At 51.1% G+C, this 20,304-nt stretch overlaps 1 protein-coding gene and 1 non-coding gene across 3 annotated transcripts; one reads left to right on the forward strand and one right to left on the reverse strand.

The window, feature by feature from the left end:
• Positions 1-1,101: 1,101 nt before the first annotated feature.
• On the reverse strand, positions 1,102-18,426 carry ARPIN (actin related protein 2/3 complex inhibitor). 2 transcript variants are annotated; one of them, XM_010349708.3, is made up of 6 exons: positions 18,360-18,426; positions 14,949-15,024; positions 12,221-12,353; positions 7,795-8,001; positions 7,227-7,390; positions 1,102-6,117 (listed from the first exon to the last, which is right to left on the reverse strand). In XM_010349708.3, exons 2-6 carry the CDS (start codon positions 14,991-14,993, stop codon positions 6,109-6,111), a joined length of 558 nt encoding a protein of 185 aa, XP_010348010.2. In that variant the 5' UTR covers positions 14,994-15,024; positions 18,360-18,426; the 3' UTR covers positions 1,102-6,108. The 2 variants fall into 2 exon arrangements, with proteins under 2 accessions (XP_010348010.2, XP_010348004.3); XM_010349702.3 differs by lacking the exon at positions 18,360-18,426 and adding an exon at positions 17,623-17,861.
• Positions 1,639-1,701, forward strand: LOC120368129 (U7 small nuclear RNA). The gene has a single exon (XR_005582336.1). It is a non-coding gene; the product is annotated as a U7 small nuclear RNA (small nuclear RNA).
• Positions 18,427-20,304: the final 1,878 nt, after the last annotated feature.

Here is a 20,304-nt window from a genome sequence, read left to right on the forward strand (position 1 = left end):
TGATGCACCTGTCTCGGCCTCCCAAAGTGCCGGGATTACAGGCTGTGAGCCACTGGGCCTGGCATGGCCCAGTTTTTTATTTTTATTTATTTATTTATTTTTTGAGACAGAGTTTCACTCTTGTTACCCAGGCTGGAGTGCAATGGTGCGATCTCGGCTCACCGCAACCTCCGCCTCCTGGGTTCAGGCAATTCTCCTGCCTCAGCCTCCTGAGTAGCTGGGATTACAGGCACGCGCCGCCATGCCCAGCTAATTTTTTGTATTTTTAGTAGAAACGGGGTTTCACCGTGTTGACCAGGATGGTCTCGATCTCTTGACCATGTGATCCACCCGCCTCGGCCTCCCAAAGTGCTAGGATTACAGGCGCCCGGCCCGGCCCAGTTTCTTAATATATAAAAACCCAAAGTCAATTGCACTGAAACTTGACAAAATGTTTAAAATGTTGAGGAAGAATATAAAAGAAAATTCTCAAACAGAATTATGAAGAAGAACTAGCCCTGTCAACTATTAAAATTGTACTATAAAATCTAATTATAGGAAGACTAACTGAAATAGATAATTTCGGCATAAAATAATTTTAATATGTGATGTAAGAGTGAGAAGGAATTCAGTAAACACTATTAGGATAACTGGTTAGCAATTTGAAAATAAGTAGTTAAGTATAAAACCAGATAACCTAAATAGAAAAAAATGAAATTGAATAATATCCAAAAATATGTATTAGCTTAGAAGCAATAAAAAAAATCACAAAACATCAACAGGTAAGTAAAGATTTTTTTTTTTTGAAAAAGGAATTAACCAGGCTGGGCGAAGTGGCTCACACCTGTAATCCCAGCACTTTCGGAGGCCAAGACAGGTGGATCATGAGGTGAGATCGAGACCATCCTGGCCAACAGAGTGAAACCCTGTCTCTATTAAAAAAAAGAAAAGAAAAGAAAAGAAAAATATAATAATTCTTTTAAAAAAAGAACCAAAAAATTGTTAAAATTTGGCAAATGGTTATGTTTAAAACATAAATAACTCTGATAAACTAAAAAGATATCACGCCCCCATCTACCCAGTAGATAAATGGATGAAAGAACTGAATAACAAAAGGAGAAATACAGTAGGAAAAGGAAAAAATGTTTAATGCTCACTATAAGTTGTGGGAAAGGCAAATTAAAATATAGTAAATATTATTTTTACCTTATCAAATATCATTTTAAAAATGTTTTCATACCCTGCTCTGGCAAGGGCAGCATGAAAATGGTTCTCTCCTACATTGCTGGTGAAACTATAGAACAACCCTTTTGGGAAGCAATTTGGCAATATAACAACTTTACAAAAGATTTCTAGATTCTCAATAGTATGACTCCTGGGAATCTGTTCCTAAAGAAATAACCCCAAAATATAGCTGGAGGTGGGGAATTCAGGGAACTATATAATTTTCAACATTGTTTGAAACATGAATTCTGTTGGCCACACAGGGATCAATCTAAATATATAATAGTTGGACCATGACGGACTACCCCATGGCAGCAATCTTGGAAATAATTGTTACAAAGCCTCTGCAGCAATATGGAAAGTCATTATGCAACATTAATCGAAAAAGTCATATCTAATGTTATGTGTGGGCATAGTGTTACAACAACTACGTACAAACATGACAGGTTTTTTAGAATTTGTCTAGCAGGTTTTCTCATTTGTACCAGAAACTCCCTATGCAGGTTTACAAAAACCAAAACGATATACAGAAATTACACGTTAAAAAGCCCAAACACTAAAAATTACAATCATGACTGAGTGAAATTATGAGTCTTTTTTTCCCTTTTAAATATATTTCCTAAGTGCATTGCTATTTATGGAGATGAGTTAAGTCCCTCAAAAATTTTCCCATATCAGCTGGGTGTGGTGGCTCGTGGCTATAATCTCAGTACTTTGGGAGGCCAATGGAGTGGGGGGCAGATCACTGAGGTCAGGAGTTCGAGTCCAACCTAGGCAACATAGCAAAACCCCATCTCTACTAAAAATACAAAATTAGCTGGGCGTGGTGGCACGTGCCTGTAATCCCAGCTACTCGGGAGGCTGAGGCAGGAGAATCTCTTGAACCCAGGAGGTGGAGGTTGCAGTGAGCCGAGATTGAGCCATTGCACTCCAGCCTGGGCAACAAGAGTGAAACTCCGTCTCAAAAAAAAAAAAAAAAAAAAAAAAAAAAAAAAAAATTAATTTTTTCCGTATGAATGGAAGCTCAGAGTATTTGCTTGTTTCTGTTTGAAGATATAAAATAACTGTCAATTTCCATCATTAGGCCCACAGTGAAAGGCAAGCTGGACATTGGTGGAAGAAAAGAAATTCAGATGGATAGAGGAAAGGGACCTCCCAAGAAGAGCCCAGGCCAGGCAGTGGAAATGGGGGAGTGGCCTTCTCCGGGAGCAGCCAGCCCTCCATGGGACCCATACAGCCCTTCCCAAACTGTTTCTCAGGGCAGCTGTCCCGTGAAATGCTCCTCACAAAAATGGCTTCTATGACCAAGGAAATGTGGGCAATACATAATCACACCCTGCCTTGAAGAGTCATGGTAAACGTTAGTATTTTAAAGGCTCTGAGAAATCCTACAGAAATGTTTGAAATATTACGTTTGTTCCAACAAATCAGATCACAGGCACACCACCACTTTTTCTTTCTAGCCCTATTAACAACCTGTGGAAGGTCCCTCGGGCTGGTCTGGAGGGATTGTCCCAGAGCTCATAAGAAGGAAGTGAGCAGAAAAAGGAGGGCAGTGATGTCGTGATGAGCCCTGAGTTGTGTTAAGAAATTCAAACTTTTCATTTGGGGAGTAATAGGATCCAGTCTAGCTCCAAAAAGCTGCCCCTGGCAGCCACACGGGGGCCCCTGGAAGCCGGGTTTCAGCCCTGCCTTATTTCCTTAGCTCCCCACAGGTGTATCTGGGAAGGCTGCCCTGGCTGGGCCTGCCCTCAGGCCTAAGTCAGCCCTGACCTGGCAGGAGGTGCGGAAAATCAGGGGCTTCGGCCCCACCATCTGCTGGGGAGCTGGAGACAGTGTGGCTGTTCGCTGTCTTCTATCATGGTGCTAGGATGAGCCCTGGGTGCCCAGGGAGCCTCTGAGACACAGCAGCATTCCATCTTCTCCTTCCTAGTCCCTAGTCCCAGGGAATTGGGTTTTTTGTCAGTTTCCCTACCTCCTGAGCCTGGGATCCTTTTCTTTTTTTTCTTTTTGAGACAGGGTCTCACTCTGTCACCCAGGCTGGAGTGCAATGGCAGTCTCAGCTCACTGCAACTTCCACCTCCCAGGTTCAAGAAATTCTCATGCCTCGGCCTCCCATATCGCTGGGACTACAGGCACATGCCATCATGCCCAGCTAATTTTGGTATTTTTTTTTGTAGAGACGGGGTTTCACTGTGTTGACCAAGCTGGTTTTGAACTCCTGACCTCAAGTGATCGACCCACCTCGGCTGCCCGAAGTGCTGGGAGCCACCACACCCCGCTCTGGGGCCCTATTCTTACCCTCAGCCCACTTGGTTTTCCCATCCCAAGGGAGCTGGGCTCAGTTCTCTATACCTCCTAGCCACAGGCTGGGCTCCTGCTAAACAGCAAGTCCCCGAGAACCGTAACAGCACTGCTTGTGCACCACAGCACCGCCACTCACCCAGAATCTGCTTGACCCCCTCGCCTTCCCCCAGTCCTGTTGGTTTTGCCCCCGAATGCCCCTCAAACCATTAACTTCTGTCCATCTGCCCTGCCACTGCTGTAAAGCAAACCCTTCCAGCCTCTCACCCAAGCAATGGCAGCCACCTCCTAAAGCAGCTCCTCGCCTCCAGTTGCTCAGCGGCCAAGCGATCTTTGAAACACAGATCGGATCTTATCACTCTCCATGGGATCCCTGGCTTCCAGGATAGTCCTCGGTTCCTTACCACGCCTAAGGAGGCCATGCCCACTCTCCAGCCTCATCTCACACACCAGCCCCCACTCACTTAGCTCCAGCCACGAGTGGCCTTTCCTTCCTGAAGCCCCTGCAGGATGCCCCACCCTTTCTGTTGCTTTAGGACCTCTGCTATTGACACATTGGGCCTCCTTGTTTGGAATGGTGCCCTGGCCATTTATTTGCCATACCCTTTGGCCACAGTGCTTTAGACAGCAGTATGTCCCCACTGGGTGACTCAACCCCCGCTCAGTGTCCCCAGCAATCCTTCTGCTCAGCCACCTCCCTGGCCACCTCCATGGATAGGTTCCAGCATAGCCTGCCTGAGAGAAAGTCCCATTCAGACATGGAACACCAGTGAAGCGGCTACCACATCCTCTGGCCCCTGAATCCAAGACCTTTCTGAAGGGTAAGGAAGTGGAAGGAACATAGGGTTTGCTTTTGACAGCTGTGGGTTTGAATCTTGATTCTGCTACTCATTAGCTGTGTGACTCTGGGCAGGTTGTGTAACCTCTCTGAGACCCTTTTCCTGCTCTGTAATATAAATAGTTCAGTAGTTGAGAATGTGGGCTTTAAAATCTGGGTACTTGGGTGTCAATTCCTCTTGCCACTGTATACTATCCTAGAGCTCTGAGCTTTAGTCTCATGGAAAATGGGGATAATAATCAGTATCTCATGGACTGTTGTGACAAATAAGATCTCCCAAGTGCTTAGCACAAGCGTGAGTCCTTATTATCATGGAAATCATCTGGCATTGTGTTTTGACACATTCAAGGGACTCCATAATTATGAGTTCACCACCACCCTCTCTTTTCCCAAGTCAAGCAGGATCCACCAAGTCCTGATGATATAGAGACTTCAGCTCCAGGCCTCTCACAGACCTGGATGTGGGTGTACCACCACACAGGCAGTGCTCATGACCCAAGAGAAATGGCTTCCTTCTCACAGGAACACGGCTCAGCTGAAAGGCCGTTCACACTTGGCAATAACCCAGTCAGGGTAGAGGAATTCCTTTCTGAAGATTTACTCATTCATAAAAAGTTCTCCAGATACAAAACAACAGCAAAGGTATTATCCTAACTGCAGCCTGGCAGAGTAAGTCTGATCAATTCGGACCAGCCAGCCACACCTGGGAACGCTACTGGCCTCTCTGGAATGGCATCTACCAGGAAGGCGGCCAGGGGTATCAGATGACAGGAACCCCCAAGGGGCATGGGATCAGTGGGGGAATAAGAAATGACAACTCACGGGGGAAGGGTACAGGGGACCTGAAGGCTTGAGGCAGGATAGTAGAGGCTCCAACACAGAGTGCTGAGGGTGGGGTGGTTGGGAAGGAAAGCAGGAACCCATGAGAAAAGAGGAAGTGCCCCGCTAACTTCTCTCAGCCGCTCTGCATTTAGACAAGGGGTATTCCCCATGCTTCACCGAGACCAGGACCAGTTCCTCCTAGGCTGCCCTGGGCGCTCTCCCACCACCTGCCTTCAAAAACAAGGCTGCCATTAGGGCCAGGGTGGTCATGAGGCTAGGGACAGTGGCTTGCGCCTGTAATCCCAACACCTTGGGAGGCCGAGGTGGGTGGATTGCTTGAGTCCAGGAGTTTGAGGAGAACCTGGCAACATAGGGAGATCTCCATCTCTAATTTTTGTTTTTTCAGACAGAGTCTCAGTCTGTTGCCACGCTGGAGCACTGGAGTGCAGTGGCGCAATCTCAGCTCACTGCAGCCTCCACTTCCCAGGTTCAAGAGATTCTCCTGCCTCAGCCTCCCGAGTAGCTGGGTCTACAGGTGCGCATCACCACGCCTAGCTAATTTTTGTATTTTTTAATAGAGACGGGGTTTCACCATGTTGGCCAGGATGGTCTCGATCTCTTGACCTCGTGATCCGCCCGCCTCGGCCTCCCAAAGTCTAATTTTTTTTAAAGGGTCCTCATGTACTGTCTAGGAAGGCTAGACTCACATGCAGGGAGGGGCCCTCCGTGAGCCACAGCATGGGGCCCTATCACCAACACAGTGGTCATGGGTTTGGTTCTAGCAGAGCTTGTTCAAAGAGTCTTCCAAGACAGCTGTGCGGAAGAACCAGGTAAGACTTGGCAGACTGTCCTCTCCAGCTCCAGAGTAATTGATGGAAGAGCTTCCCAACAATGTTACCGAAGGTGCTGGTGGCCCCAGAGGCATCTGCATCCCACTCACCTCAGTCATCCTAGAGAAATCAAAGGGGAAAAGTAAAGAGATGTGGAGAGAGCACATGTCATAAGTGTCGCTGCAAGTTATGAGACAAACAAGGGTTCAATTGCGTGGTGCCTTTGGGGTCCCTGAGTGCCTGCCGGGGCCTTGCCTCAGTACAGCTGGCCCCGCAGCTGCAACTGTTTTCCCGTCCAAGACTCACTTTAAGAAGACAAAAAGGAATCCAGACACTCTCATCTGCCTGCCCCTGCTTTCTCTGGCAAAAGACATCTTCTCCATCACCTAGCTAAATAGCCCATTTTTCTGTGACTTCTTTGCTTTAAATGTTCATTTTGGGGCCTTTTGACATCAGTTCAAATCTTTGGGTAAAATATACTTCAGAAAAACAACTGTGAACCTGGGCAACATGGCAAGACCTCGTCTCTACAAAAAATAAAAAAAATTAGCCGGGTGCGACGGCGCATGCCTACAGTCCCAGCTACTTGGGAGGCCGAGGTGGGAGGATTACTTGAGCCCAGAGTTCGAGGCTGCAGTGAGCCATGATCATGCCACTGTGCTCCAGCCTGGGTAACAAAATAAGACTCCATCTCCAAAAAAAAAAAAGAAAAGAAAAGCAATTGTGAATAGGCTGAGGATCAACAAGTGGACTGACTCTCAGCAAAAGAACATCCAGAAAGGACCAGGTCAGCCATTCTCCAGACGCTTCAGGCGAGGAGCCCAAATCAAAGGAGGAAAGCCACACATTGGGCTGCTCAACTGCCTCAACGTGGCCGATGCATTCACCTGAAGTGGAAATGTTTCGAGACTCAGTGACCATCATTAATACCCCTTTGCACCCCTCCTTCCTACCACTCGGGAATCTCTGGGGCTGGAATCTCTGGGGCTTCACGCGGTTAGTTCAGAGCCAACTTCAAGAAAGGCCCCAGGACGTCATTCTTCACACCTTAAAGGAATTTTCCTGGTGCTAACATACTCCCAGGAATTTTGCAGAATTCCACGAAAGCTGGGGGCTAAGATTCACCCTGTGACTTCTTCATCCTCCCCACAAACTCAGCCAGTATGTGCCACCCTCCTGCCAGGAGACTTAACCGCCCCAACTCCAGGAGCACCTCCATGCTGACTCACCCACTCTTCGTCCTCTGCCCCGTCTCCCTGCTCTCGGGTCTCCGCTGCAGCCCCGTCTGAACACTTTTGGGCCATGATGTTGTCTGTCCAGGATGCCCCTGTCTTTCTATCGCCAGCGAAATTACACTTGGTCACGGTCCCAGCCTCAAGTTTGGCCAAAGACTCTGAAAGAAGAGATGAAGTTGAATGTCCTCTGTCCCTGTGGGAGAAACATAGTGAGGGCTGGGCCCATTCTGCTGGGTCCCCTAGGCCTGGGTTAAGCCACTGTTTCCTCCAGGCCTAGGTGTGGCCAGTGAGGCCCTAGGGGACCCAGTGGGACCTCCAAGGTATGGTGGAGAGAGGTCACTCACAGGAACTGTGGGATTGGGTGGCACCCCAGGACCCAGGCTGTTGGGCCTAATGGCCCCAGGGCACTTGTGCAGAGATTTAGGAGTCAATTTCAAGGGCTTGGTCATGTCCCCATGGAGGCCAGCCCTTGCCTGTCCTATGATCTCTAGACAGAAGGAGGCTGAGAGCCCTCATGAGCCACTCAGGAACGGCAGGCCAGAGTGAGGGTTACGCTGCTCACCCAGGAAGGGACCGTCACCCCGCGTCTTCAGCCGCACCCCGGTCCCCAGCTCGAGCTCAATTGCCTCCATCTCAGACTCAGGCATCCAGAACGCCACTGTGTGGTCGGGGGTGAGGTGCTCTGTCAGCGCCAGCAGCTCTGGCTTTTCGACCAGCTGCTTCAGTGCCTCAGGTGTGAGCCTGTCAGTGTCGCCCTTGGCTTCTACCTCTGCAGGGACAGAGCGCGGGAGGGTCATTATCACTGTGGCAGGAAGCACTTTCGCAGGGCCCCTCAGGAGCCAGGCGAGAGCTGAGTGTTTCCAGGATCAGTCACCCGGAGGCTGGGACTCGGTGCCTGTTCTGCGAGTCCTCATCCAGGAACTCCACAGCAGAGGCGGACGAGCGTGGGCTGGGCCAGGCAGCCTGGCCAATAACTCGGGCAAGTTACATCACCTCTCTGTATCTGAAAATAGGATAAAATCGGTCCCTATCTGACAGGACTGACATGATGTATAGAGGAGATAAAGCACACAGCACAGCACCTGGCATGTGGAACCCTCAGTGGGCATTCAAATGTTTTCACTATTCCCATCTTACAGATGAGAAAACCAAAGCTTAGAGAGGTTCAGTCATTAGCTCAAGGTCACATGGTAGTATAGGAGGCAGGATTCAAAGCACCCCAACACAATTCCACCTTCTCACTGAGACCCCAGTGGCCAGGCAGGGTTCTCTCCAGGCGCTCGGGATCTCCCTGGCTGGGGTGGGGTCTGCTGGAAGCAGGAGTAAACTCTGGTAGTCCCCCTCCTATCTGCTGGCCCTGGCAGAGTTCATGGGCTGAGGAAGGAGTCCTAAATCCAGGTGCTGGATTAGGGGAGGGGCACCCCTGGACTGTGAAGTGGGCCCAGCCTCACAGGGCTGGGTGTTCACAAGGCCATACTCCAGCACAGCAACCCCAGGCTCATCCCACAGGCTGCCTGTGCCACGCCAAGCCCATCTGGCCACACCTCACTGAAGAACATCCCAGCCAACCCATGAACACATTTCATAGAGCACATTTCATTCATGGTGCACAACCTCAGCCCACCTCTGCCAGGGATGCCTTCTGGGACTGCACAGATGGCTGCCCCCGCCAGCTCCACTCCATTCTCCTCAGTCATCCACCCCGACACCCCTAGACAAAGCATCTCACCTTCTTTGCAAGATAACAGAAGCCATCAAGTGGGGCCCTCACTTCCCTGACACCACCTACCTGTCAACTCATTTTTTTTTCTTTTCTTTTTTTGAGACAGAGTCTTGCTCTGTTGCCAGGCTGGAGTGCAGTGGTGCGATCTTGGCTCAACACAACCTCCGCCTCCTGGGTTTGAGCGATTCTCCTGTCTCAGCCTCCCAAGTAGCCAGGATTACAGGTGCACACCACCATGCCCAGCTAATTTTTGTATTTTTAGTAGAGATGGGGTTTCACCATGTTGGCCAGGCTGGTCTTGAACTCATGACCTCAAGTGACCCACCCGCCTCTGCCTCCCAAAGTGCTGGGGGTTACAGGCTTGAGTCACCACGCCCAGCGGTCAACTTACTTCTGACCACACAAAACATCTCCTCCTGTCTCAAAGAATATGAGGCCTCTCCTCCTGTCTCAAGCCAGCTCCCCTGCCTGGGCTGCTGACCCCCTCTCCTCCTGAGGAGCTGTCTCTCCCTCCCCACTCCTCGACCCTTCCTCAAGGCCTTCCTGCATTCTGGCTTTGACACCTGCTGTTCCAGACCCTGTCTACCCCACCAGAGTCACTGGTGAGCTCTTTCCCTGCAAACCTCTTAGATGCTCCATATCTCAGACCTGACTAACTCTTGGGCAGTGCCTGACCCCATGCTAGCTGTGCACACCTGTTCCCCTGGGCTTTGCCAGAGTGATGACACCTTCCCCATCCCTCAGATCTTTCAGTGGCTCCATCTCCTGCTCTTCCATCTCTATCCACCTCCGATGGTTGCAGTTTCCCACAACAGCCTCCGGGGCCCATTGCTTTTCTCCTCCTGGGTCACCTGGTCCATTTCCGTAGCTTCAACACTCCCAAAGTGCTGCAGCCCAGTTCTCTCCCCAAGTTCTAGAACTGTCCTCTGAGTCCTCAGAGGACCTCTACCCAGCAGAGCTCCGGCAACTCAAACTCAGTGTGTTCCAGACAGACCTCCTCCCAGCAAACTTCTCACTCCTCCATTCCCCTGAGCCTGGCACCCATGCCCAAGCCCTGGCGTCATCATGACTCCTTTCTCCTCTCCCTCCCTCAATAGCTAAGCCAACACGGAGGCCACTGAGCCTCCTCTAGCTTGAGCTGCTCCAGGCTCTGCACCCCCATGGACGGGTCCTTAATCCCAGCCTTCTTTTTTTTTTTTTTTTTTTTCTTGAGACAGAGTCTCTCTCCGTCGCCTAGGCTGGAGTGCAGCAGCATGATCTTGGCTCACTGCAACCTCCACGTCTCGAATTCAAGTGATTCTTCTGCCCCAGCCTCCTGAATAGCTGGGACTACAGGCATGCGCCAGCATGCCCAGCTAATTTTTTGTATTTTCAGTAGAGATGGGGTTTCACCATGTTGGCCAGGCTGGTCTTGAACTCCTGACCTCGTGATCCACCCACCTCGGCTTCCCAAAGTGTTAGGATTACAAGTGTTAGCCACGGCGCCTGGCCAATCCCAGCCTTCTTATCTCTGTCCTAGGTGACCATCACAGCTTCTCCACAGGCCCCACTGGGCTCCAGGCTATTTACCTCCCTGGGGATTTTCAAACACAGACCTCATCACATCACTTGCCTACTTGAAACTGCATACTACAGGGCTCTGCTGCACCCTTGGTGAGGGCTGCGCTCCTCAGGCCTGCCCCTATACCCTTGGTGAGAGCTGCGCTCCTCAGAGCCGCCCCTCCTGCTGCCTGCCCTGCATGGCTTCTCACACCTGGGTCAGGAATCCCAAAACTTCCAGGCCTTGGGCACCCGCTGCCTCTGAAATGCCCTGCAAATGCCTGGCACTGGGTTGGCCTCTGCTTATCTTTTAGGACTCAGTACTGGCATTCCCCACTCCAAGGCATCCCCAGCCCTGCCTTCCTGGGCTCAGCACCCTTCCTGGAACCCAGCCCCAGGCCTGTCCTTCTCCTCTACCAGACTAAGAACATCTCAGGTATACAACCGGGTCTTGGTCATCCCTGGACTCCTCCTCATGTGGCACAAGGGCTGGCACGTAATATAGATGCCTCATCCCACAACACACACGCCTAAAATTTTAAAAAAAGAAAAAAATTCATAGCTGGGTGTGGTGGCTCATGTCTGTAATCCCAGCACTTTGGGAGGCCAAGACAGGTGGATCACTTGAGGTCAGGAGTTCAAGACCAGCCTGGCCAACATGGTGAAACCCTGTCTCTACTAAAACTACAAAAATTAGCCAGGCATGGTGGCAGATGCCTGTAATCCCAGCTGCTCAGAAGGGTGAAGCACGAGAATAGCTTGAACCCAGGAGGTGAAGATTGCAGTGAGCTGAGATTGTACCACTGCACTCCAGCCTGGGCGACATCACGTGACTGTCTCAAAAAAAAAAAAGGAAAAAGAAAAAAAATCGTATGTTGAAACGTCATCACTAATGTGAAGGTAGTGATAAGTCATGCCATGTGAGTGGGATGAGCGCCTTTGCAGAAGAGGCCGAAGAGAGCACTGCCTCGCCTTTTGCCATTTGAGGACTCGGCACAAAGGCACTGTCTTCGAAGCACGAAGCCAGCCCTCCCCAGATACCCAATCTGCTGGACCTTGACCCTGGATTTCCCTAACTCCAGAACTGTAAGCAAGACATTTCTGTTGTCAAGCAGGCGTGGTGGCATACACCAGCTATTCTGGAGGCTGGGGCAGGAGGATCACTTGAAGACTGTAGTGTCCTATGATTGAACCTGAGAACAGCTGTGACTCTCCAGCCTGGGCTACACAGCATAACTCAGCCACTAAAAATGCACAGATAAATCAAAATTTTAAAAGTTAAAATAAAACACATTTCTGTTGTTTATACATCACCCGGCCTAAGGTATTTTGTTGTACAGCACGCATGGCCTAAGATAGAACCCCCGAACCAAACGAGGATTCGGGCAAGAAAACAGAGACCGCTGAGGCCTGGCCTGGGCTCTGCACAAAGGCAGGTGGAGCCCAAAGCCAGGTTTGTGGGGGATTCTGTCAAACACAGGAAATGCCGCGGGGTGGTAAGGCCAGCCTGGGCCCTGGGACTGAGGGGAGGGAACAGGGATCCTCAGGGTGAATGGGAGGCTGGAAAAGGTGCAGCCCCAGGCATGGGTGAGGAAGCTTCAGGCCAGACACTTGGGCTTCAAGGCCAAGCACACTGCAAAGACACTTTCCAGGGACCAGGAGGCTCAAGAGACTGCCACGTATCGGGAGGGCCCTGAGGGAGGCAGGGAGGGCGGAGGATACCTACTGTAGGAAGACAAAAGGAAGCCCGTGTTCACTTTCCTGGTGGCGCTGAAGTTGGGCTCGATTTCATTTCCCTTGGCGTCGAATTGACGGCGATGGATGTGACTGGGCCGGATATACAGTACGTAGTAGCGCTCCTGGGGCCAGGCAGACAGAGAGTGGGAGGCGGCCTCATCCACAACACACACGCTCTGGGCTCTGGCTGCAACCCCACCGACCTCACATCTACCCTGGATGCTGTCCTCAGTTCCAAAAGATATTCAAGCTGGGCAGATGCCCCCACCCAAATATTTATTCATTCATGCGTTCACAGGAGCACCTGCCACGCAGAATGAGCTGTGCTGGAAGTTCCTAACAGAGCAAGCCAGGGCTTCTACACAGCCAAAGACAAAAACTATATACAGAAAACTGTAACACAGCCGGGCACAGTGGTTCACGCATGTAATCCCAGCACTTTGGGGGACCAAGGTGGGTGGGTCGCTTGAGGTAAGGAGTTCGAGAACAACCTGGCCAACATGGTGAAACCCTGTCTCTATCAAAAATATACAAAATTAGCTGGGCATGGTGGTGTACGCCTGTAATCCCAGCTACTTAGGGGTTGAGGCAGGAGAATCGCTTGAACCCGGGAGGTGGAGGTTGTAGGAAGCTGAGATTGCACCACTGCACTCCAGCCTGGGTGTCAGAGCCAGACTGTATCTCAAACAAAACAAAACAAAAACAAAAACCCAAGCCAGAGGACCCCAGATATCATGAAGCAGGAATGGGCACTGCTGAGGTGGGCACTTGAGAAGGAGCCCTGGGTGAGGGTAGCCACTCTGCGCCTTCCAAAAGACACAGTGCCTGGGACAAACCACTCAGTTTCCCCACCACATAGAGATAACATGATATCTGTGGTTAAGTATATTATGAGGGTTTGGCCAGGCGCAACACCAGTGGCTCACACCTGTAATCCCAGCACTTTCAAGATTGAGATCACCCTGGCCAACATGGTGAAAACTGGTCTCTACTAAAAATACAAAAAATTAGCTGGGTGTGGCAGCACGTGCCTGTAATCCCAGCTACTCAGTTGGCTGACGCAGGAGAATCACTTGAACCCAGGAGGCAGAGGTTGCAGTAAGCCTAGATCGTGCCACTGATCTCCAGCCTGGGTGACAGAGTGAGACTCCATCTCAAAAAAAAAAAAAGATATTATTAGGGTCCAAGGAGGTAACAGAGGGGCAAGCACAGTGCCAGGCGTGAGTGTGCTGTAAATGCTGTTTGCCATCTGTTCAAGGCAGGTGGGTGAAATGCTCCCACGGCCTGCAGGACAGGAGGCCACTTTCTGGTAGAATCAAGAAAGGTGAAGTCTGGGAGGGTGAGGAAATCAGCAACCGTGGAAGAAGCAGCTGCAGGAAGAATATTAAAAGCCTGGGACAGTATAGAAAATAAAAGTCAAGAGTTCCCTGTGCATGTTTGAGCCACGCAGGGCATCCAGAGGCCTTCCGAGAACCCAGGCGGGGAAAGCAAGTGGGCTCGGTTCGGGATGGGCCTTGAGTTGGCATTCGGAGTTTGGATTTTATCTAATGGACAAGGAATCCTGAAAGGTTTCGGAGCAGTGGCGAGACCCTCAGAGATGTCTTTCTGGAAAGACATTTGTCCTGTTAGCAACAGGGCAGGGATGGGCTCTGGGGACAGCCAGAAGGCAGGGGGACAGGAGCAAGGTGTCATCAGGACAGGCTGAGGGCCCCTCTAAGGTGAGCCGCCATGGACAGAGGAAGGGAAGGTGGGGAGCGGAGGAGCCCGGCAGGACCCGGCACTGCTTACCTGGGGAGGAGACAGTGAGGGTTCGCAGCCTGGTGGCTGGGAGGGCAAGTGCACCATCACCAGGAATGGAACTCAGGGAGGCAAGTTTGAAGAGGGGCTGGGAGAAGGGCCTGCGTGAGGGCAGGAGAGGCAAGCGAGCCCCACATCCGCATGGGGACACTGCTGGGCTCTCCCGGGCAGGCTGGCTCGGGGCTCTGATGGGTGTTCCCACCTGCTGACTGTGTGCTAAGGAGGGGAGGTGCAGCAAAATACTTCCCGACATCAAAACAGTGCTGAGCTGGGGGCCGAGGCTGTTCCTGTACGGTACAGGAGGGTCACGCAGGCTCCATGTAGCACCAGCCCCTGGTCTATTGGAGAGGGCATTTTTAGAGACCAAGCTCAATTATAGAGACCAAGGAGATAAGGTGGTCAGCACACCTAGGTGGGGCTTTTTGAAAGAAGAGTGGAAAGTCAGAACTAGTGCTCAGAAAAAAGACACAGGCTAGTACCAGATGGTGAATGACAGATGTACCCAAAGACACCTGAGATGGGGTGGCAATATAGGGCAGGATCCAGGAGGCCGAGAGGGCAAAGGCAGCCAGGACATCAACATGGGAATGGAAGCCCAGACAGTGCCAGAGGTTACAATCAGGTGAGATCGGGGTTGAGGGCCTGGTCTGTCTTCTCAGCCATGAGCCGGGCTCTCCTGGCAAGAACACAGACTTTCCCGCCTGTCTGCTGCCCAACGCAGCCTTAAACCATTATCCTTCCAGCTGGTGGTCCCATGTGGCTGTCAATCTCCTGACCTACTTCCTACTTGCTTTCTAAGCCCATCAAGAAAGGAGGTAGATCCCAAGTCATGGCACTGGAGTTGGACACAAGAAGAGGCTACAGTGGGTGACAACAGTGAAGTCAGTGCCCCCCAGCTAGCACCAAAGAGGCATCCTCACCTTCCTGCCATGGGCATCCAAGATGCTATGCCGAGAAACATCCATCAGCTCTCCCTCCAGCAGCACACCGTTTCCCCTGGGGATGGGAAGGAAGGGAGAGCTAGTTCTGTCAGTTCTTAGCAAGTCTCACCTGTGTCCTATTCACCCAGCCCCGAGCAGACTGGGTACTGAGCCTCCTGTACTTCTGCTTCCTATGTAGGGGCCTCCAATCCTGCAAAGGTCCCAAAAGCTGGGGTACTGCCCAGATGCCAGGAGGAACCTTGTCGGGCTGCCCTACGATCAAGTTATGGCCCCTCCAACAGGGCCACTGGGAGTTACTGGAACCAGAACCTCAATCTCATCTACAAGACAGGGAGACAAACAGCCGCCTCGCTTGGCTCCTCTGATGAGGACATAAGATCATGTACGTAAAGGTGTTTTGGAAGCTATTAAGTGCTTACTAATATCAAATACTTTACTTTTTTATTAGGCCAAACGCCAGGGGACATATCTAAGCTGCAGTACATTATTTTCCCTTTCCACCTGTTTTTAAACATTCTTATATTAAATATCCATGTGGTCATTAACCTGAGGAAATGGTTGTTGCTGAGAGGTGAAGAAACCCAAACTCAGAAGTGTGGGACTAGCTCAAGATCACACAGTCCTCACCGGGGGAGGCAGAGCCCTGGCTTCCTGACGCTGGCTTTTATAAAGGCAGGACCTGAAGCCTTCCTCTTTCGCATCCACAGAAATGGGAGAAGGGTGGGGACAGCTGGAGATGACAGTGAAAGAGGGACGGTAGGGGAAGGGAAAACTCTACCAAACCAAACTCTACCAAACTCTATCCAACCCATCCCCACCACCAGCAATTATTTTTCGAGATATTTAACTGACAAATCAAGACTGTATGTATTCAGGGTGCACAAGGTGATGATTTAAGTACATACTATGTAATGGTTACCACAAATTAATGAACACACCTGCCAGACCCCATGCTATACATTAGATCCCCAGAAATTGTTTATTCTGTAACTGAAAGTTTGTGCCTTTGCTAATTTCCCTCCCCACCCCTCCTCCACACACCCCCATCCACTATTCCCTGGCAATCACTGTTCACTGTTCTACTTTTCTTTTGACTGAATCTCACTCTGTCGCCCAGGCTGGAGTGCAATGGCATGATCTCAGTTCACTGCAACCGCCACTTCCCGGGTTCATGCAATCCTTGTGCTTCAGCCTCCCAAATAGCTGGGATTACAGGTGCCTGCCACTACTCCCTGCTAATTTTTGTATTTTTAGTCGAGACCAGGTTTCACCAATAACCATTTCGCTATTAACCATTTCCTTGCGTTAATGATCACATGGCTATGAATGAGAACAGGAATATGAGAATGTTTAAAAACAAGTGGCAAATAATGTATTGCAGCTTAAATACTTCCCCGCACATGTGGCCTAATAAAAAAGTGAAATCAGCTGGGTGTGGCGGCTCACGCCTGTAATCCCAGCGCTTTGGGAGGCTGAGGCCGGCAGATCACGAGGTCAAGAATTCCAGACCAGCCTGGCCAAAATAGCGAAACCCTGTCTCAAAAAACAACTGAACAAACAAAAATAAGTAAAATCTTTGATATTTGGTAAGCACTTAATATCTTCCAAAACACCTTCACATACATGATCTTATGTCCTCATCAGAGGAGCCAAGTGAGGCGGCTGTTTGTCTCCCCATGGGCCAGACTTGTTTCAAACTCCTGACCTCAAGTGATCCACCTGCCTCAGCCTCCTAAAGTGCTGGGATGATGGGCGTGAGCCACCGCCTGGCCTGTTCTGCTGTTTCTATGGTTCAACCCTTTCAGATTCCACATGGGAGATCACACAGCATTTGTCTGGCTTATTTCACTTAGCACAATTCTACTATTTCTTTCTTTTTCTTTTTTGAGACGGAGTTTCACTCTTGTTACCCAGGCTGGAGTGCAATGGCGCGATGTCGGCTCACCGCAACCTCCGCCTCCTGGGTTCAGGCGATTCTCCTGCCTCAGTCTCCTGAGTAGCTGGGATTACAGGCACGCGCCACCATGCCCAGCTAATTTTTTGTATTTTTAGTAGAGACGGGGTTTCACCATGTTGACCAGGATGGTCTCGATCTCTCGACCTTGTGATCCACCCGCCTCGGCCTCCCAAAGTGCTGGGATTACAGGCTTGAGCCACCGCGCCCGGCCACTTAGCACAATTCTTTAGTGCAAGGGTAAATGGAATGGTCCATTCGGCCTCTTAACCCTGTGAGGACAGGGCCTGGCCCTCCAAATCTTCCTCACCCAGGCAGGCCCTGCTCTCCACCAGCCCGCCTGCTGTCCCCGCCAACTGCCCTTCTGGTGAAGGCATGAGCCTGTGCTGAGGCAGCTTAAGTTTCTAGCTATGGGGTGGGTGGGGCCGGAGGTCGGCGTGAAGCGACGCACAGCCTCGGGAGTCCCCCGTGGGGGTCGGGACCCTCTCCTGAGGGCAGGCGACAGGCGGGAAGCCTTAAGCCGATCTGTGTCCTGGGGTTGCAGGGCGGGCGCCGGAAGGGGCGCAGGAGGGGCTAGCTGGAGGCTGAGAGGCAGTCCCGGGGACCTCCGTTTTCCTCCACCCGCATCCCGCCCCCCATCCTAGCGCAGGTTCCATCCCGGGCAGGGGAGGCCGACCCGAGCCGCGCGCCCAGGCCTACCCCTGGTGGGCGGCGGGGTCCCAGGCCCCCGGCAGCCGCGCGCTCTGCACCGCCTTGTTCCGGAGCGCGCCTTCCTGGTAGATGCGGCTCATTCTCGCGACCGCCCCGGCACCCGCTACAAAGCCGGCGCGGGACAGGGGGCGCCGCGCGGGAAGCGTTACGGGACGCGCGGGGAAGGCACTTTCCAGTCGGCGGATCCGGGAAAGACGCTGCTGAGCGCCGGGCGTTCCCGGGCGGGATTTAAAGGGGCCGAGCCCCATTCCTGGCCGCCAGGCCGCGCGGCGGGGGTGGGGCTTCCGGGGGAACCCTGGCGGGGGTTGAGCACGAAGGGGCAGCAAGGTCAGGCGTCTCTCCTGTCTCTCTCTTCCTCATCCCTAGAGGAAGGTCCCTGCCCCAGCACACGCACGAAAGGGAAACTGAGGCCCCGGGATCCTAGGAGAGAAGCTCCTCTGTAGGATCCGCCCGGGAAGAATGGGTTTCGGGAAGCAGCCACGGAGAACAGCCGTTGGGAGGATTGGGTGGTCCGCTCAGAAGCCGCCCGTTCCGCCCGCCCGCGCTCAACTGCATCCCAGGGATCCGTGACGAGGGAGCTGGGGCCTGGGTGTCAGATCAAGGACGCCTAAGTTTGAGTTCCAGCTGTGTGAGCTAGGGCAAGCCCCTCACCCTCTCTGAGCCCACGCTTCTTCCTCTGTGAAATGGGTCCCTATCAGAGGGGTTGTAAAGTTTAACGAGCTCACCCCCTTTCTACAACGCAGCGTCGCCCGCCGTCCCTCCCTGTAGCTCCTGAAATCCTTCCGGGCCCAAAGTGCCCTTTGCCCGAGTATGTCATTGTCCGCAGGTGCATTTTCCAAGCCTGGGACTGTTGGGGAATCTTTGTTCTTTTGTTGGGCTTCTTCCTGCCAGGCGGGGGGCAGGTGGGTCCATTCAGGGAGGCCAGGTGTACCCTTTGGGGGCAAACCAGGGCGCCCGACCCTCTTATTTTATTTTATTTTTAAATTGTTATACAGCTAGAGAAGCCTAAGTTTGGGGCCTTTCACTTCCATGAGCCCCTGTTGAGGCCGGTGTTGAAAGGCTCTCACGTGTTCACACGGGCATCCGCCTCTGTAAAATTTTGATAGGTGGCCAGGCATGGTGGCTCACGCCTGTATCCTAGCACTTTGGAAGGCCTTGGCGGGTGGATCACGAGGTCAGGAGATCGAGACCAACCTGGCTAACACAGTAAAACCCCGTCTCTACTAAAAATACAAATTAGCCAGGCGTGGTGGCACACGCCTGTAGTTCTAGCTACTCGGAAGACTGAGGCAGGAAAATTGCTTGAACCCGGGAGGCAGAGGTTGCAGTGAGCCAAGATTGCACCACTGCATTCCAGCCTGGGCAACAGAGCAAGACCCAATCTCAAAAAAATATATTTTTTCTGTAGGCAAGGCAATTTTGCTTCAACCGGAGACCACTTTTTGGCCCAGAATTCTCCTCTGCCTCATGTCAAGTGATGGTGGAGTGGATATGAGTGAGGGGAAAATGACATGGAATACATTTATGAGGTCTGTCGGCTTCTCCACCTGTAACTGAGGTAATGCCGGCCATCCTGGTGTAGAGATACCCTACCTTCCTCTGTGCTAACTCATCTGGTGACAGGAAGGAGCAGGGCTAGAGGTCACATCACAGTAGAAATGTGCCCTCCAGTGCCAGGCACTGAGATGTCGTGATGCTGGAGAAGGAACAAGATGTGGAGCAAAGGAGCTGGCGTGGAGATAATTCTTTGGGCTGGGCGCAGTGGCTCATGCCCATAATCCCACACTGAGAGGCCGTGGTGGGCAGATCACTTGAGGTTGGGAGTTCAAGACCATCCTGACCAGCATGGTGAAACCCTGTCTCTATCAAAAATACAAAAATTAGCCAGGTGTGGTGGTGCGCACCTGTAATCCCAGCTACTCGGGAGGCTGAAGCAGAAGGATCTCTTGAACCTGGGAGACAGAGGTTGCAGTGAGCTGAGACTGCGCCACTACACTCCAGCTTGGGTGACAGAGCAAGACTCCATCTCAAAATAAATAAACAAAAAAACAAACCAAAGAAAATCCTTCCAGTTATCAGACAGATGAAATTATAAGCAGAAGGGTCTCCTTAACTATAGTCAAAATCAAAGTTCTCTCAGGAGTGTCTTACCTAAAGCTGTGCTTGTAATTATAAACAAACCAACCATTTTTCTCCCTGTCTTTTGATGGGCATCGGGCAAAATAGAATGTATCAGAATTCCTGTGTAGGGCACAAATATGTAGCAGTAAAACAAAGTGCCTTTGTGTGTGGAGTCTTAGATTTTATGCATCAGATCGCATCTTAGCATATCTGACACTCTCGTCCTGACAAAGTTTGGTGGTTCCAGAAGAAATAGCATGCCAAATTGCCAAGCCAGTGAAAGAGCCTGAAGAGATCACAGACACACCACAGTGTGAAAGAAAAACAAAGGAATCACTCAAGAGAGAAAGCATAACATGATGCCAGAATGAAGAGCAAACCTATCCATCACATCACATCAATAAATGCAAATGGAGTAAGCCCAGTTTGGAAAGAAAATCTATAATATGCCTTTAGATCAGACATCTCTCTTTCCTCTCTCTTTATTTTATTTTATTTTTTTATTATTTTATTTTATTTTATTTTTTATTTTTATTTTTTTGAGACGGA

This window comes from Saimiri boliviensis, chromosome 5 (genome assembly GCF_048565385.1).
Source record: "Saimiri boliviensis isolate mSaiBol1 chromosome 5, mSaiBol1.pri, whole genome shotgun sequence".
Classification (NCBI taxonomy): domain Eukaryota; kingdom Metazoa; phylum Chordata; class Mammalia; order Primates; family Cebidae; genus Saimiri; species Saimiri boliviensis.

What these genes read in the sequence shown, in the direction of transcription:
- ARPIN (XM_010349702.3), bottom strand. Translation starts at nt 17,714, where the DNA reads ATGAGCCGCATCTACCAGGAAGGCGCGCTCCGGAACAAGGCGGTGCAG. An exon ending in GACCCCGCCGCCCACCAGGG is followed by an intron (nt 15,025 to 17,622) that starts GTAGGCCTGGGC and finishes TCCCATCCCCAG; the next exon opens with GGGAAACGGTGTGCTGCTGG. An exon ending in TGGATGCCCATGGCAGGAAG is followed by an intron (nt 12,354 to 14,948) that starts GTGAGGATGCCT and finishes GCCTGGCCCCAG; the next exon opens with GAGCGCTACTACGTACTGTA.